Here is an 18,003-nt window from a genome sequence, read left to right on the forward strand (position 1 = left end):
GAATGGTGCACTAAATAGTACTGTCTCCCAAAACCCATAATAATTACCATAATCCTCCTCCATAACTTTAATATGGTACGATGCTCTTGACCCCAGTTTACTGTATCAGTTGGACTACACATGGCACTTAGAACCTGGGCTTCAGTTGGGGTGTATTACACACCAACACAGATAAAGAGAAATATGTGTGTCTGCCCCCATCTCCTGTTACAATCCAGACCCTGTCCTAAACAATGGACAGATTTCCTCCCTTATCAAAGCCAAGCTGTCTGAAACACTTGAAACATTGATTGCTTCCTCTTTCTGGTTATGTTCCCTGGATTTTCATCCTAACACACACACACACACACACACACACACACACACACACACACACACACAAAGAAAGAAAGAAAAAGGTTTTTTTCTTTTTTCTCTCCTTGTTCCACAAATGATAATGATGTTACCCAAAGTCCTGGATCACTTGTCTATAGATTTCCCATCCACTCCCCAAGAACTTCAATCACCAAATTCTTATTTCTAGACTGACCTTTTTGGAACTCTTGAGCTCTTGTACTATTTAATTTATGGAGTGTAAAGTATTTAGTCAATAAACATCCATTAGAAAACAAAGAAGTCTCAAAGGGGAATAGGAAAGTGTCAAAAGGTGATTGACAAGACAAACCTAGTAGAGATTTATTGCATTCTGGAAGCCTTTGTAGATAACACCATGAAAGCCCTTGTTTTGCCTGAATTGCATTCTGGGAAGAGTTATTTTCTTGAAAGAGTAGATTCATACAATCTGAGTCAGTAATATAAGGGGCAGTGCTAGAAGGAAAGCTCAAAGCTCAGTTAGTAAAGTACTTGCTAAGTAAGCATGGAGACCTGAGTTCGACTCCCAGGACCTACAGAAAAAAGCCAGGTTTGTAATCCCAAACCTTGGAGTCAAAAGCAGGTCCCTGGGACTTCCTGGCTAGCCTGCCTCACTGTATGGGCAAGCTCCAGGCCAATGAGAGACTATGTCTCAAAAATAGGTTTCTGAGGAACAAGAGTTGAGGTTGTCTTCTGGTCTCCACTCTCATGTGTATACACGTGTGTGTACTTGTACACATAAGCATACACACAAATAATAGTAGTGGTGGTAGCAGTAAAGAAATGGAAATGTATGTTAGGGGAGTTCCACTTGTTTAGAAGTAAGTAGTGGGCTGACAACAGTTTTTTCCTCACTTTCTCAGAAGTCAAAAATGATAGCCTTGGAAACATAAATATAAATGTTTATTCTTATAATTTTAGAGGTTTTTTTATCATTTTTATCTGGGTTATCTTCCCATAGTGTTTGGAAACAAAAGCTACAGCAAGAAGGAGGAGGAAAGGAAACAAAAGAGGGGAATTGTTTGTTCCATGCATTCCTGTGACGTGGAGGAAGCCGGGTGTGGGGGAGTTCTAGGGCAAAGGACACAGCCCAGGATACAGAGGGCACAGGAGGGATTGGGTGTTTTAAGGAATTTCAAAAAAGGGAAACACAAGGAATTTGTTTATGGGGGGGGGAGGGAGGCGATCCTTTCAAAGACATGTACAGAGGGAGGAAGGGAAGGAAGGAGGGGAAGAGGAAGGAGAGAGAAGGGGGAGAGAAGAGGAGAGGAGAGGAGAGGAGAGGAGAGGAGAGGAGAGGAGAGGAGAGGAGAGGAGAGGAGAGGAGAGGAGAGGAGAGGAGAGTTGAGTTAGTGGTATTCAGCCATTTGGAGATGTTTGAAAGTTGTGTAAAATAAGGTTTAGAATGGCAGAGTACAGCCCTGATGGACAGAATGGGGCCCATAGGTAGAAATTATGATTGTGGCTAGTTCAAGAAGAAAAGGAGAGAATATTTTTGTGCTCTAACTATAGTTGTCTGGAAATGGAATGTGCTCCTTGGGGAGACCATGCATTTCCCATCCCTGGCAGGTGACCACATAGCAGGAAGCCTAAGAAAGGAAATGCAGGCACTGTAGGTGGGTGGGTCTACACTGGATGAACCCACCCCTGTGAGTGTGTGGCCTGCTGTATGTCTCAAGGCAATTATAGAAAACACTCTTCTCTAAAAGCTGTCCCTCTGGTTGTGAGTCAAAGCATGCAGGAAATCATCAAAATTTTCTTGGTAGCACATACCTAAATGCTGAAACCAGTGTTGTCAGAAGTAACAGCTGAGAGAAATGTTAGACCCCCGGAAAAACTCAGGTCTCCAGGGTCTCAGCTCAGGACCAAGGTCACCCCAATCACCAGGCAGATTCGAGAGCTTGCTGCAAACTGCATGAGGCTTTATTGTTTTTTTAACGAGCTAACCCCATGTTAGCTCGGGTCTTTCACCCACCCACCATGATGGATGGCTAGCAAAGACAGCTTGAAGGGGCTGCAGAGAGATCTTATAGGGCAGCATAAGGGGAGTGTCTACAGGTACGCACAGGCTCAGGATTGGTGTGCCTCCAGGCTTGGAGGGCTTGCCCTGTGTTGATTAGCCAATTGGTTGTTATGGCCCATAGGCCCTCCCAGGGTGGTTGTTATGCTCTGCGCGTCATTGCTGTGCCCTTGTCTGTACAGTACACCCAGAACTGTAAAGCATAGCGCCACCAGCTAACTTCTGATCGGTTCCTTGCCACGAGGCAGGCACCTAACCTCTAGTGACTAAGGCAAGGTCAGAAAAGCACGTGTTACTGTCATGGCTGCCAAAATTGGGAGCTGGTCCCTTCAGAAATACATGGATAGAAAACTTGAAGGTGTTGGGAGCAGAGTGAGTCTTGCTATATCCTTATGGAAAGGGAAGAACATTCCTGGTGCCATAGCATGTTCAACTTGTGGAATTAGCACTAGGCATATAGCTCCATGGTGCAGTGTTGGTCTAGCTACACAAGGCCTTAGCACCACACACACACACACACACGCACACACACACACACACACACACACACACACGCACGCACGCACGCACGCACGCACGCACACGCATGCACACACGCGCACACACACACCACACACACACACGCACGCACGCACGCACGCACGCACGCACACGCACACGCATGCACACACGCACGCGCACACGCACGCACGCACGCACGCACGCGCACACACACACGCACGCACACGCACACACACGCGCGCACACACACACACACACAAAGTGAAATTGCATGGCCTCAAAATCAAATTTTAAATAGACAGGAAGGGCAGCATCTGCCTGAGTGCTTTGGGGACCTGGGGCTCACACTAGTGGGTGAAGGGGATAAGCAATGGATATTTGCAGATCACACTAATGGGTGAAGGGGATGGAGAATGGATATTTGCAGATGGCCAGTGACTAGGATAAAGAATAAAGAAGGATGGCCATGCAAGATAAACGTTGTAATGTCTGTGTTTGGTGGCAGAAAACTGGGTTTTTAGCTAACTTTCTGGGGCCAGGAGGTAGCTTAAATTTAGAGCAGTGGTTCTCAAGCTGACATGAGACCCCTGTGGGGGTTTCGTATTCAATATCTTGTATATTAGATGCTTACATTACAATTCATAACAGTAGTAAAATTACAGTTATGAAGTAGCAATAAAATAATTTTATGGCTGGGGGTCACTGTGACATACGGACCCTTTAACTGCATTAAAGGGTCACAGCATTAGGACGGTTGAGAACCACTGCTCTAGAGAGGAAAGAGGCTCCCTTTTAAAGTGGGTACGTATTTAAAGTTGCCCTCATGGATGGCAGCCTTTTCTAAAGACTATAGCTTTGTTATAGAAAAGCATGTCCAAGTAGGGAATTATAAAATGTGTTTGCCTGTCCCTCATATTGAAAGGATAAACATGTTGGCCATGACTCCAGATTGTCTTGTGAGTAACCTCACAGTATATAAGCAATGTGAATGTTGTTGCTGTTGGGCCCCTATAATATTTTGGAAATATTTTCCACCGGGCCATGAGTTCTGAGAACTCAGAACTTCTATTGTCTTATAGATGTTGGTTGATAGCTGTTGAATGGCCTAGCCTCAGTGGAGAATGGCTCCTATTCTAAATAACAATAGTTTTGGGCCAGAGCAAGTCTATACCCACCCTGAAGGCTAGTGAGACAAGCTAGTTTGGAGTGCCTGAGGGCTTGAGTACATGCGGTAAAGGAGAGTCTCTAGGATTAAGGGAAATATTTGCTATCACCTCTTTATATATAATAGATGTCTTCTGCCATTGCCCTTGACTTTGGATGGTTACTTAAGATGATGGAACAATAAACCGTGGCCTTCAGTATTAACGGAGAGCCCTCCTGATATGACCAGATGCCTCTGTCTTGTCTTTAACGCCGTTGGAGAGTTAGCTTGTCCTGTGTCCACACTCCTCCCCTCAGGGTCGGACCCAGGGTTGTTCGACTGATTCTGATTGCAGCCTGAAGACATCAGTCTGTAATAAATGCCTCCCTCCTAACCCCCCCAGCAACGTGGGGCTAATACAGACCGGACCTGACAGTTGCTTAGTTACAGAGGGAAAACCTCTTACTTTGAAAACATTTTGGGTGGCTAAAGACATGGCTCAGGTTAACAGCAATTCCAGTTCTTATAGAGGACCCAGATTTAGTTTCCAGCACCTCCCATAGTAGCTAATAGCTGTCCCTAACTCCAGTTCTGAAGATCCAGAGCCCACTCCAGGCTTCTACCTGCACCAGGCATGCATATATCCATGCAAGCTAAATACCCATACACATTAAAAAATAAAAACAATGAATCTTTAAAATAGCTTAAACCTTAATCAAGCAAAGTATCTTTTCATTTCTATTATTTATTTATTTATTTAGAATCTTTTTGTATAGGCAGGGTTTCATGTGCCTCAAGCTGGCCTGGATCTCCATATGTAGTTCAAGGATGACCTTGAACTTTTACCCTTCTGTCTCCATCTACTAGGTGCTGGGATTACAGGCATAAGCCACCATGGCTGATTGGTTTGTTTATTTGTTTGTTTTTTCTTTTTAATTTTGTTTTTTAAGATGGGAGGTCTCACTGTATTGCTCACTATGTCGTTCTCAGATAACCTCCCTGTCTCAGCCTCCCAGTATCTGGGACACCACCATGTCTCACTCAAAAAAATCTCATTTACATCTTTCTTACTGGATCTAAAAAGCAGGAGTAAAACACTCCCTTCCCACAACGTGAGGACCCAGCTGAGTCTGTGGGAGGTCTAGAGCAGTGTCTATGGAAGACCCCAGCTTCCTAGAAAGAGCTTAGGTAAGGGGTTGGGGAAAGGAATCCTGGGAAGATTTTCCCTCTAAATTTCTGCAAAGTAGGGACTGCATCTTCTTCCCTGCCCAACCCAAGAGGAGAACTGGCCTGATGGTGGTGCTGTCCATGGTCATCTGTTCATGTTGCGAAGACCAGACTGCACTGCAAGGGAACTTCTTAACCTTTTTGCATAGTTTACATCAAAGAGACCTTAGGAAAATCTAGTGATGGCTGCCTACTACCCTGAAAACTAGGTTTATAGTCCTTATCGAGATTTTTATTTTTTTTAATGACATGGCTCTTCAGTCCTCTCCCAGAGATGTGAGTATGCAAAACATATGGTCAAGTTTCATTATTACAGCAGATGTATCTCAGAAAGCTGAGGATACATGAATAGAGTTGCTAGCATCCGAAGCCTGTGCTGAAGGGACAGCATCCACCCTATCTCTGCTTGTTGCTGTCCAGGAAGGAGGGTGTCTATCAATTCATTCATTTGACATGTGCTGAGCATTTTCTGTGTGCAAGAACACTGCTCTGCTAGAGACACAAGGATTGAGTATTGAAGGATCCCTTCCCCAAAGGCATCAAGACAGCAGATGGCCACAGTAGGATGACCAGAAGTAGGCAAGTAAATTAGGGTCAACCTTCAGAGAGTGATATGGGTGGTATGAGAACAGAGTAGACTTGTTTTGACTCTTCCAGGAAAAAAATGGGAACTGGTCATCTGGAGGAAGGAGAATCAGATGCTTTTGATAGGTAAAGAATGTACCAAATATTCTGAGCTGTTCAAGCAAAGGCAGATTCAAGTGACCTTTCCTGAGATCTCCATTCCTCCTTCCTAAGTCACTCACAGCCAATAACTGTCGAACCTAAGAAGTACCTTTGAGCAGAGTTTTAAGTCAAACTCCCCCACCCCCAACTCCTATGCAATTAGTGTCTACATAGAAACCCTTGAGAGGCCACTCAAAATGGCCTTTACACACCCGAAGCGTGATAGGCAAGGAGAGGGAGCGATGAAGTATCAAACATTTCGAGTGCCTCCCATTCCTACTGGACTCAATATCTCCAATGTGTTTTCTTTTCTCCTGAATTAAGTGTTGGTACATAGCTAAAACTGACATCACAGATGAGGTTTGTATTATCAGAGGAAAACAAATGTGTGCTCTAAGTTCTCCCTGGCCATGTCTACCCTGAGAATTTGAGTTTGATAATGTCAAGGGTCCTGCTACTGCAGTCACTACTGTCTTTCTACCCATTCACAGCAGTGTCTGCCTCTAAGAGACAGTCAGTGACTATTTTGTGGATGGGTGAATTCACAGATAAATGAGCAACTGTGTGTGAATGTTGGTAAGTAAACACCGTTTTATTTATAATTACAGAAGGAAGGAATGTTTTACTCAATCTCGCCCACTGAAAATATACTTAAGTTTGAACAGCCGTTCAATTACATCAAGTAATTGCCCATTGCTGAATCAGTGATGCAGTCTAATTCCTTGGAAAATAATCTTGTGTTATCAAGGCAGAATTTCATTGGACATTACGTGGTACCCCAGCAGCATTCTCCCTGACAACAGAGAAGTTAGTCTCTGAAGCCAGCAAGAATGACTCACCTTTTCATTTCTAAGGACTGTTCCTTGCAGCTCCAGTAATGCATCTGCTTAAAAAATGAAGCCAGCCCCATCCCAAATAAAAGGCCTCTGGACAGCTCTTCAGGGATGAATGTTTTATTGAAATATAGGCACTTGGCAGAGTAAATACATGGTTACAAAGTGTTTTTAGTTTACTTGCTTTATATAATGAATGCAAAAAATAAAACCACAGTGTAGAATTCTTTTTCACTAAGTCTCAGACTTGAGAAAGCAAATCCCTAGTCGTGTGTGGCTATGGTAAAGAAGGCACATGGCAGTGAAACTGTATTATGTTTTAAGACTTGGAGCCAATAATGTCATCCCTTCCCCCAATCTGAAATGACTAAAGACTGTTTATTTAGCACATATCACATAGCTCCCCTATACACACTTTTGGGTTAAAGTAGGACCTGTAGCCTGCTAGGTAAGTACTCTATCTGAAACCATCCCCTCAGGTCACACTTTACAAAAGCCAACAAGTTAAAATCACTTTTGTCTCAGAGAACTGTAAAATCCTTTGAAGTCATTGGCTTTAATCTGAAGAATTACAAGGGCAAACATGAGGATCTGTATAACAATAATAAAAAAACTACAGATTTTATAGGTCAAACCTAATGTTGTGCCATTCTTTACACTCAACCTCTTTGAAAACGACAACTGGAATCTGAGTTGGTAGTCTCCAAGGTGTGTTTGTATGTTTGTGTGTGTGTGTGTGTGTGTGTGTGTGTGTATGTATGTTTCCTGCTTGATTCCATACTCTGTGCCAAGTTACACAGGACAAAATGACAAGTCATTTTTATTTTCAAGGAAAACCTCTGTGAAAGGTCAATAAGTAGCATAACTGGTTTAAAGTCCTAGAGTTTGGGCCAAGAACCAGGAGTCTTTAACAGCTTTGCCGAAGGCAGAGATTGCCCATTGAGATCGCCAACAGCTTGCCTCCCCATGGACACAACAGGACACACACACACACACACACACACACACACACACACACACACACACACACACACACACACACACACGTATGAGAAGCTAAACAAGCTTTTGGCATGTCACCACACACACAGACTATGTTGATGCTCTGTGGGTTCCTTATCCATCTTCCAGTGTGACAGCTGCCTTGCCTAGTTTGGAGTACTTGGTTGTGTGAAACACTCATGGAAGGGTTCTCGGTGTTCTCTAAAATGTCTTGCTACTTAGCACCTATTCCTCTCTGGCCTTCCTGATTGGCGCTAGTTGTCATCTGCTAATTTGGTGACAAACTTTGTCTTGCCACCTGCTCTTGTTGCTTCACTGGCAATAGGTCTTAAGTGTGTATGTTCTTACTTTTCCTCCTCCTAGAGCATACTTGATATTTGCTGTCTTTGTATATAGTTTTGTATCAAGTCTAAATCTTTTCTTTAGACTAAAAGGGGAATTGTAGTGAGAGATCCACCCAGCTGCATCTGTGGCGCAGATGTGAGCAGGTGGTATTTGGTCTGGGGTCCCGGACAGGCTTGCACTCTCTTGGTTCGGAGAGCAGCCTGGGTGTGGATCCTTGGAGCTGGAACTTGCAGGTCATCAGTTTCTTGTGTAATTGACTTCTCCCAGAATAAAATTAACCTATATTTAACCAAGTCCCGTGTATCTTAATCTGTGCTTCTATACTCTCGTTTACACTTAGCTTCTTATGGGGTGAGCAAAAGCAGAGAAAATGAGAGTTCTGGAGTGGGGTTAGCATGAGCTGGAGCTCTGTGATAGCCATGGCTCTCTGAGAAAGAAGGGCAATGTTTGTGGGGCTAGACACTGTTTTCTGGCTCTCTGCCTAACCAGGCAGTGCCGCTGGCCATTTGGCCATCTGCCCCTTCAGCATTGGACTTTATGAGAAGATTCAACAAGGTCAGAAAGTTAATTAAAAATCTCTCCCTGTCTAAAAGCAAGCCCCAAATAGCCCCTGCACAGTAGTGTGCCAGGTGTTTAGTTCCCACATTTCCACAGCAGCATGAAACTTGTCAGTCTTTGCGCTAGGCCCTGGATTGTTAAAGTTACTTGGCATGCAGGAAGCCATTATTCAAGGCTGTGGGTTTCCAGCAGAAAGAACAAATGATGACTAATTCCTCGTTTCAGTCATTGAAAGTCCTTGAAGAAAGGAGGTTGTGGAAAAGACAGGAAGTAAACACAATTTTGGTGCAGCATGCTGAAGGCCAGGAGGAAGGTAAACAGGGACCATGGAGAGAATGGCCAGAGCTTCCTTGCTTAATAGTAGGACACAAACATTCTAAGAGAAGGTGAAATGATTCACACGACACCATGCTGATGTGATTATTACTCATCTTTTATGACTTAGAAATTCTTTGAGGGAGAGGTGGGAAGGGAAGTAGCTCAATTCCTGCTTTAATGGCTGAAGTGTGGAATAACTTCTCTGAAGGAGAAGCTTGATGGCGATGAGTGAAAACAACTCTGAAGACAAAGTGTGAGGTGCTGATGTTAAAATGTGAAAGGAAGTGTCGGGCTCACTGCCCGGGGAAACAATCTGAGATTTTCTGAAACACAGTAGGATACATCTTTTTGATCCTTTGAAGTTGAGTCCATTCATCTCTTGTACTAACTGTTACAGGTTGCAATCTCCGTTAAAGGTGAATTCCTTTCTGTCTCCTTCAGAAAGTGGGAACAGTGGTCTTTCCTTTATGGTATCCCCAAGCTTGCTACCTGATAGGGTACCTAAGAAACTAATCTGCTGAATGATCAAACCATTTCTACTTTTGGTGATGACTTTGGGAATGACAGAAACTTGAATGATTTCATTCATTCCTTTGTTCATTCATGCATTCACTTGTTCCCTTCTGAGAGCAAACCAGGACTGTGTAAATGGAGAGAGTGAAAGCTGTCATGGTTTGAAACTTAAAAATTGAAAAAAAAAATCTTTTCTTCTAGACTAAATTCTCATGAGCCCTTTAATTAATATGAAGCAAAACACCTGATCTTTTACTTATTACTGTGCCTAACAGAGCATGCACTAGCTGTTCAAATAATGTCTGTGTAATTGGTAGGTTTTGAGCTAGAAAATTTAGCTGAGCACTTTGCACAACCCGAGGCTAATTTGTGCCAATGAAATCTCTTGTCCCATCTGAATTTCCTCAAAAGGTGATTAACTAATACAAATCAACAAAATGAACCAACAAGGAATTGATAGCAGGATTGGGAACAGGGCCTTAGACAGTCCCACAGACCTTCCAGCTTGCATTTTTGTTCTGCATTGCCTCAGATCTGCCAGCCATGATTGGCTCTGGGGTGCTTCACAGGGCAGGAGTACCTGGTGCTCATGACTTCCTCTTTCTTGTGGCTTGGCAATGGACAAATGCCACTTAAGAGGCAGTGAAGCTGACAGAGTGGGTGGCAAGGCTGGGGTCACCGTAGACCTTTGTACTCTTGCAGTGATGTGTACCACATTTCCGTGCAGAGAATATGGAGGTGCCAGCTCCTACTCTTTTAGCCTCTGCTGCAGAACTGCTGCCTCTCTGGAGCCCCTTCACCCCAATACTCCAATTCTTTCATTATTTCTATTAAGGTGCTAAAGCAACCCTTCACAGGGAGCAGTTCAGCTCCCAAAAGTTGGCCTAAATGTTCACACCCTGTATACATTTCCTCTGGCCTTATTAGTCAAATTAAGGAAATATTTCATAAATTTTATAGCAACCCACATGCAATCCCCTATGGATTCCCATAACTAAAACCCTCTGACCAGTTTTAAAAGAAAAACTCTGGCCAAATTGTTTCTGCTACTCCTCTGAGGGCTGTTCAGGGGAGTTCACGTCATTATCAGACATCTCTGGGATGCCAGTGCCTGGGGCATCCTCTACCACCCACGGGCACCCGTGTGAATGGCCAGTATTGACTTGCTTTGTATGCACAGCAAGGGCTGGGCTATCATTCTCTCCCGGCACTTCTGGATTCTCAGAAACCTGGGGCATCTCATTCTTCTCCACAGAAAAGATGGGATCAGAACTTAATGTGGCATCTTCTTGCAGTGTGACCGTCTCGGCATGCACAGCCTCGTCTTCTACATGAGTGGTGTCCTGTGTAGAAACCATGGCTGGGGGCACATTGCCAGTGGGCTCTGGAGCCTCAGATGGCTCCCCTAAGGGACCTAGACAGCCTGTGTCCTCAGGGGGCCCCCCACCAGTGGACTGAGAGATAGTGCTGCTAGCTTCTGGCAATGTCCCCAAGTCTTCTCCAGAAGCCTCAACTTCCAGAGGGGTAGGCTGGCCGCCCCACTCTCTGACTTGCCTTTCTTCACAGTTGTCCTGCTGGCTGGCAGCTGGCTGGCTGGCTTCTGGGTCGATCTTGTCTTCTTCTTTTTCATTTTCTTGGGTAACAGGTGTCTCCTCATGTGTATCATTGTCAATCACTGGGGTGGGCTCCACGGACACTGTCACAGTCAACAACTCTTTCAGCTCCTTCAAAGACCCTGGAGTGTTGATGGACTCTGGCCCTTCACAGGTGGGCTCCTCATCTTTAAGGGTCTCCCCACCTTCCACCTCTGACAAATGTGAGCTGAGGGGTCCTGCTGTATCCTCTGCAGTGAGAGGACTTCCAGCAGAGCTATCCACACTAGACACAGTCACCTGCCCATCCCCACCTGAAGGAGGACTGGACCAAGGGACAGAAGTACTTTCTTCTCTGGCCAGTGAGCCGGGTACTCCAGGCTGCTGCTTCTTTTCCTCTGGCTCCTGGAATACTTCATTATCTGGAGCCCCTGGAAGAATGGCAGACACTCTTCTGGCTGGGCTGGCCTGGTTTGACCCCATGGAGGTTTTGAGATCTGTCAGGCTGGATACACTTTCGCTGGGCAAGGCCATGTTGTCTTCAAATAAGTTGTGTTTCTTCAAGATAGCTGCCTCCGTGATCACTGAGAGAGACCAGAAAACAAGACATGACATCAGTACTCTGCCAAGCAAATCTGGATTTTCTGATTTTACCCGGAAGCCAGTCATTCCTGCTGGCTCCTCTGGATCTCCAGGGTCTCAGTTTCAAGACCCAGTTTAGGAACGACCTTTTCCAGGTAGCCTTTCCTGATGATCAAAGCCTGCAAACTTTCCCAACTCCGAATCCTGGTATTGCCCATTCACAAATTTCTTCAGTCAGGAAACCCTTGCCAGGCATCTAATCTGAGGCCAGCATCCATCCAGAGGAGAATAAAAGAACGCCTTGGCTTTCAAAGAGCTCAAAGTCTACAAGAGTATCATATACATCGGTGTCACCTGGATGCTAAGATAGGTGGCTAGTTGGGAACCCCACTATGATCGGGGCAGGCTTTCCACTTCCCTTGTTTTGTCTGACAGCCTGGTACTGATGGCATAGTGGGTATTCAGTGCTAAGTGTACAGCTGAGAGATCTTGTTAGCCTGGAGTGTTCAGGACGAGCATTTTACGTGTACCTATCTCAGTCTCAAAGGCATGGAGAGAAACAAAGAAAGTAACAACAGAAACAATAGTGCCTGACCATTTGGCCACAGACCTCTGTGCAGAGTTGTAGCATCCAACAATGCCACCTGGAAGAGGGTGTCACTCATGGCAGAGACAGAATGGCTAAGGGCAGTGGGCACAATTTGTCAGCATCCAGCACTAGTGTCTGCCGTGACAGATGTCATCGTACAGCATGTTTGAGGCAGAGATAGGGCAGGTTGTGGAGGAGAGGCATCTCCTTACAACTTCCTTAGACATGTCTGTGGCAGGCTGTATATGACCTCTGTGCAGATGCCATGTCAATACCTTTGACTTCCTCATCTGGGACCTCCTGTGATTAACTACCTGAGGTTTGTGCTGGCCCAGTTCTCTCGTTGGAGGAGGTGATTTAGTAATGAACACTAAATAAGTTTCACTCCTACAGACAGATGGCAGCCTCCTCCAAAGTATTTCAATGTATATACACTCATACTGTAATCCTAGACAGAGCCCCATGACACAGCACAGTGGATACCAGACTCCTAGAGAGGCTCTCAGTGTGCCATGCCAATGTCCTGTGTCTCAGTCTGGCTGAGTGGATGTGCTGAGACAGCAAGTGTTGGGAGTCACCTCTGTGCAGCTGTGAAAGCCCTTTGTTGTTCTGACACATAGTGGCAAAGACAGATCTGTAGGACAGACCCTCAGTTCAGCCCCACTAAGCCTTGGTTTCTTTCCTCTTCAGTAGTAAAGTCTGAACTCTCATCCTGCAGAATCCATGCTTGCATTGAAAGAGGACTATCGTGGCCACATGGTGCACACCTTGTGGATACACAGCAAGGTTGGTCCTGCCTGTCTGTCTGCCTGCCCTCTCTTTGCCGTCTCCCCTGTACACAAAAATCTGTTTCAGCTCTTCCTCATTCTGACCTTAGAGCCTCCCTGAGTTCTGTTTCAGGCACGCTTCCCATTATGGAGCATTCCCTCCAGGGCAAGGCAAGCCGTCCTTACCTTTCAGAGTTTCGTCAAGGAGGATCTGATACAAGATCTCTTCGTAGACGTTCTCGACATGGATCATATTGGTGTGATCTGCGAAGATGAACTGCTCGTATTTCTGAAGCTCCTGGGGAGTGAGAGATAAAAGGATAAAGAAGACATGATGTCAGGAGTTCAACTCAAAGCTACATTGAAATTCCACCTAACTCTAGCAGAATGGCAATAACAACAACAACAACAACAACAAAATAAACAATAACAAAAAACAAATGCTGGTGAGGATGTGGAGAGAACATACACACGACTGGTATGTTCTGGAGTTAGTTGAGGCATTATTTACATTAGTATGGACCTTCCTGGGAAAACTAAAATCCAAACTACCTATGATCCAGCTACCACTCTTGTATCTATAACTGAAGGAAACTGTTCTTAGTAGCCAAGATATGGAACCAACCTACAAGCCCACCAGCAGATGAGTGAATAAAGGAACCATGGTATGTACACAATAAATAAAAGCGTGTCACATGCAGGAAAATGGATCAAATGGAGATAACTGAAATAATCCAGACCCAGAAAGACAAACAGCACCTATTTTCTCTCACGTGGAGAATCTAGATTTAGGGAAAATTTAAAAAGACATAAAGGCAGAAGGAAGACTGTTGGAAAGAAGATTGGCAGGAGAGAAGAGTGGGGCAAGAGACGGTAACGGGGGAGAAACCCATTAATTTTTTGTAATTAATGTATGATACTGAAAACAAAAGAAAAACACAAGGTGTCTATTTTCAAAAGAGATAAGGAAAGGGCGACTCCCACTTAACTCCTCCTCCTAGAAGAGGCTGGAAGGACAGCAGCTGGTGCTACAGGTTAAAGATGCTAAGATGACAATGCAGCCAAGGTCTTCCTGTGTTCCCTTTGCCTCTGCCTATGTACTAAGCACTTTACTGTGGTAAGGGGCACTTGCCTTTGGTCATCCCCATCCCTTTTTGTGTGCACTGGGAATGCATCCTGTGCACTTCAAATGAGAAGACAGCAGAGATTTTTTTCAGTAGTCTCAGGGCCTCTGAGGGGTAACATGTCCTCTTTTTCTCTATAGTAACCAATGTTTTCTTCTTTATTTTTTTATCTGATGCAAATAGTACTTTACCAAAGTAAAAGTTATATGCAGTGAAATGCAGATTTTAAAAGTGTAGCCTGATGACATTAACTATAATAAGTATATACATGTGACCATAACCCTTCCAGCCCACACCCCTCCAATGATAAGGTCTGATCAGAAGTCTGTCACAGTAGGTTTAGTTTTACATGTAAATGAAACCATGTATTGGTTTGTATTTGCTTTTCAGATTTTTCCACATTGCTACATAGTGAACAGTGCATTCCTCTTTAGTGATAAACATCATTCACTTTATAGGTAAGTTGGAATTATTCATTCCTACTCATTTGACATTGTCTGTGGTGATTTGAGTAAGAATGGCCCCCAGAGGGTCATGTATTTGAATGCTTGATCACCAAGGATTGGCACCATTTGATAAGGATTAGGAAGTGTGGCCTTGTTGGGGTAGGTGCAGCCTTATTGGAGGAAGTATGTCACTGGGGTGTGCTTTGAGGTTTTAAAAGTCCACACCAGGCATAGTTTCTCTCTGTCATTGTCTCTGTCTCTGTCTCTCTGTCCCTCTCTCTCTGGATGCCTGTAGATAAGAATGTAGTTCTCAAATAATTCCTCAACACTATGCCTGTCTGCATGTTGTCATGCTCCCTGCCTTGATGACAACAGACTAAATCTCTGAAACTGTAAGCAAGTCCCCAACTAAATGCTTTCTCTTATAAGTTGCCTTGGTCACGGGGTCTCTTCACAGCAATAGGACAATGACTAAGACATTGACTTTATTAATAATGAACATTTTTGTGTACATTCTATTCTGTATGGACAACTTACGAACTTGTTTATCTTAGGAAGATACCTAGAAGTGAGGTTTCTAGATCACATGTAGGTATATGTTCAACATTATTAACACAGAAGTCCTTTTCCAGTTGAGAACCAAGGTGTCTTCCTCTTCAACTGGCACCGACAGTCTCCAATTCCAAGACAGTTGGATGCAAAATCCCTTGACTTTCCCAGCCTCCCAAAGCCTTCCAAATGCCTTGTTACCAGCATGAAAATGCTACTAATTATATGACAGAGATGAATTCAGTTATCCAGGCACGTGAGAGTGCTGGAGAGGGGCAGCTTTTAGAGAACAGGGGCTTGGCAATGGGAGTTGATGCCGTTTGGTCTGATGGCCAGCATTTGTAGCAGGCAGCAGGAAACTACCACATCCAGACAGTGCTAAAATATGGGGGCCCTGTGGCCCAGGGCTGTGTGGTCCCACCAATGGATGGCAATAGGGTCTATTTGCATCCACTGAGAAGAAAGGTGAAAGACTCAGGAGACAACAGGCTTCAGTGATCTCTAGAAGGTATAACAGACAAAAACCATGAAGATATGGAAGGGGCATTGCCCAGGAAAAGATACTGCTTATGGGAGCCTGGGTAAGGAGGACACCACTCAGGGCCTGTCTTTACTTCCCTTATATGAGGGGTGCAAGCTCAGGCCTCAACAGCCCTTGCTCCTCACTCCCCTGCCACTCATCCACTGGCACCGGGTGAAAGCAAGATTCTGGTAGTCCCCTGAATGGCCGGAACTCAGCTAGTGATGTGGCTTCCCTGTGCAGACACTTGTATTGCTCACATGGCATCTTGCGTGCCTGTTATCTGCCTCTCTACTGTGAACTCTAGGACAGCCGGGACAGTAACCTGGATCATGTTTGATACATTTTTTGAGTTGTGTTTGCTACATTAATAGAAAACATATTTTCACCCAATTAAATAATTCTGTGGGAAGGGAACGAAGGAACACTTATGTTGCTGGGATATGTCTAATTTTACAAAGCACATCTTCCATGATGAGACAATTGAACTGGGTCAGATGCTTAATTTTCTGGATCAACTAAAATGAAATCCTGATGCCGGGACTTGGAGGGTAGTTAAGAAAAGAAAATGCTACCATGGACAATTCTACTGCACAGCTAGGGTAGAGTAGAATGTCACAGATCTAGGAAATTGCTACTGAAAGAACTAAGAAAAACTCACTTTAGGAAAATAAAGACTTCCATGAAGCCGATAACCCTCTAATATATCTGCCTATAAACCTGGGGTTCCAAAAGCTCTGACACTGACACAGTGTCCTTTATCACTGAAAACTCGGGGTACGGCTCTTCTGAAAGCAGCCTCTCTCAACTAACAATAACAATTGCCATGGCTGGGGGGAATGGCTCATTGGATAAAGCATCACTTTTGCTTGTATCTAGATCCCTAACACCCACATAAAAGCAGGGGGAAGGGGCGGGCGTTAGACTGCCTGTAAACCCAGTGCTCAGGAAGCAGAGACAGGGTCCCTAGGCCAAGTTGTCTAGATGGACTAGCTGATTGGCAAGCTCCAGGTTCAAAGAGTTGGAGGAAGACATCCTGTGTCAGTTTCGGCCTACACACACACACACATACACACACACACACACGCACACGCACACGCACACGCACACGCACACGCACACGCACACGCACACGCACACGCACACGCACACGCACACGCACACGCACACGCACACGCACACGCACACGCACACACACACAGTGCTGTCACCCACATACCCGAAAAAAAAACAAAACACTTGCAAGACCTGCCTAGATTGGGCACATTTTGCTCCTTTCACGTTAAGAAACAGAGGGCATAGAAAGAAGGGATGGCCTCCTACCTCCCCCTCCCATGGAGAAGGTAGTGGTAAGGTAAGCCTCCATGCTTCCCTTGGGAGTGAAAACACATTTTAAGCACATCTCTGTGTGAAGACTCATTCTGAGGTAGGTTAGTGATCATCCCTCAGGCTACTGAACACTGAACACTCAGACCAATTCCTTTCTCCTTTGGTTTTCTCAGATCTTTTCCACCAAGAAATACTCCAGGAATAAATGCAAGATTGAATATGCCAATGACTATCTGAGAAAAACAGCATTTATAGAATATCAAAGCAACCAGAGAAAATTCCACTGTATAATAACCCACACAAAGGATTTTAATGTTCAGTGCTTGGAGACTCTCCAAACTGTCAAAAAGCCATTTAAAAATTCTATGATGCTCTTTCTTATTGACTCCAAGGTGGAATGGGCCCTGAAAATGGCCAGACTCCTAAGTAATTTTTTGGAATGCGGGAACAGCCATAGTAATAGTTGTAGGAGAGGCTGATGCCATTTGCTGAGTGCCAGCTGTGTCATAGGTAAATATAAACTGGATTCAGCTGGTGGTAACTAGCTTTGTGACATTGGGCCTGCTCTTCAACCACTTAACTTCCCTCTTCAGCATCAGGAGGGTGAGAATGGTGTCTCTCCTCCGAGAACTGCTGTGAAATTCATCTGGATGATTGATAAGAAATGTTTAACACCATGCCTGGTATGTGATATGAACTTAATAAGATGGCAAATGTGTCTCATTCTTAAGACAGATAATGCAAGCCAGGGTGTGTAATTTTAGCACAGCAGGGTTGCTAAGCCAGATGGACCAGGAGTTTTAAAGCCTAGCCTGGGCTACACAGCAAGATACTGTCCAAAAAAGGGAGAGTTGGGGGTAAAAGAAAAATGAAAAGGAAGAAACACATTATTATATCCAGGACTTATACACAAGCTTGGAAGACGCCTCCAGACACTTCTTTTGCCTGTTGATCTGATCATACCTCA

At 44.5% G+C, this 18,003-nt stretch overlaps 1 protein-coding gene across 1 annotated transcript in view; it reads right to left on the reverse strand.

Moving 5' to 3' along the window:
- Positions 1-6,906: 6,906 nt before the first annotated feature.
- Niban1 (niban apoptosis regulator 1) overlaps positions 6,907-18,003 on the reverse strand; it is a 152,364-nt gene continuing 141,267 nt past the window's right edge. Inside the window, exons 13-14 of the mRNA XM_027417385.2 lie at positions 13,255-13,366; positions 6,907-11,714 (exon numbers count right to left, since the gene is read on the reverse strand). Coding sequence (XP_027273186.1) covers positions 10,585-11,714; positions 13,255-13,366 — 1,242 coding nt within the window. The 3' untranslated portion in view covers positions 6,907-10,584. The remainder of the gene's footprint in view (positions 11,715-13,254; positions 13,367-18,003) is intronic.

Source organism: Cricetulus griseus, chromosome 5 (assembly GCF_003668045.3).
Source record: "Cricetulus griseus strain 17A/GY chromosome 5, alternate assembly CriGri-PICRH-1.0, whole genome shotgun sequence".
Classification (NCBI taxonomy): domain Eukaryota; kingdom Metazoa; phylum Chordata; class Mammalia; order Rodentia; family Cricetidae; genus Cricetulus; species Cricetulus griseus.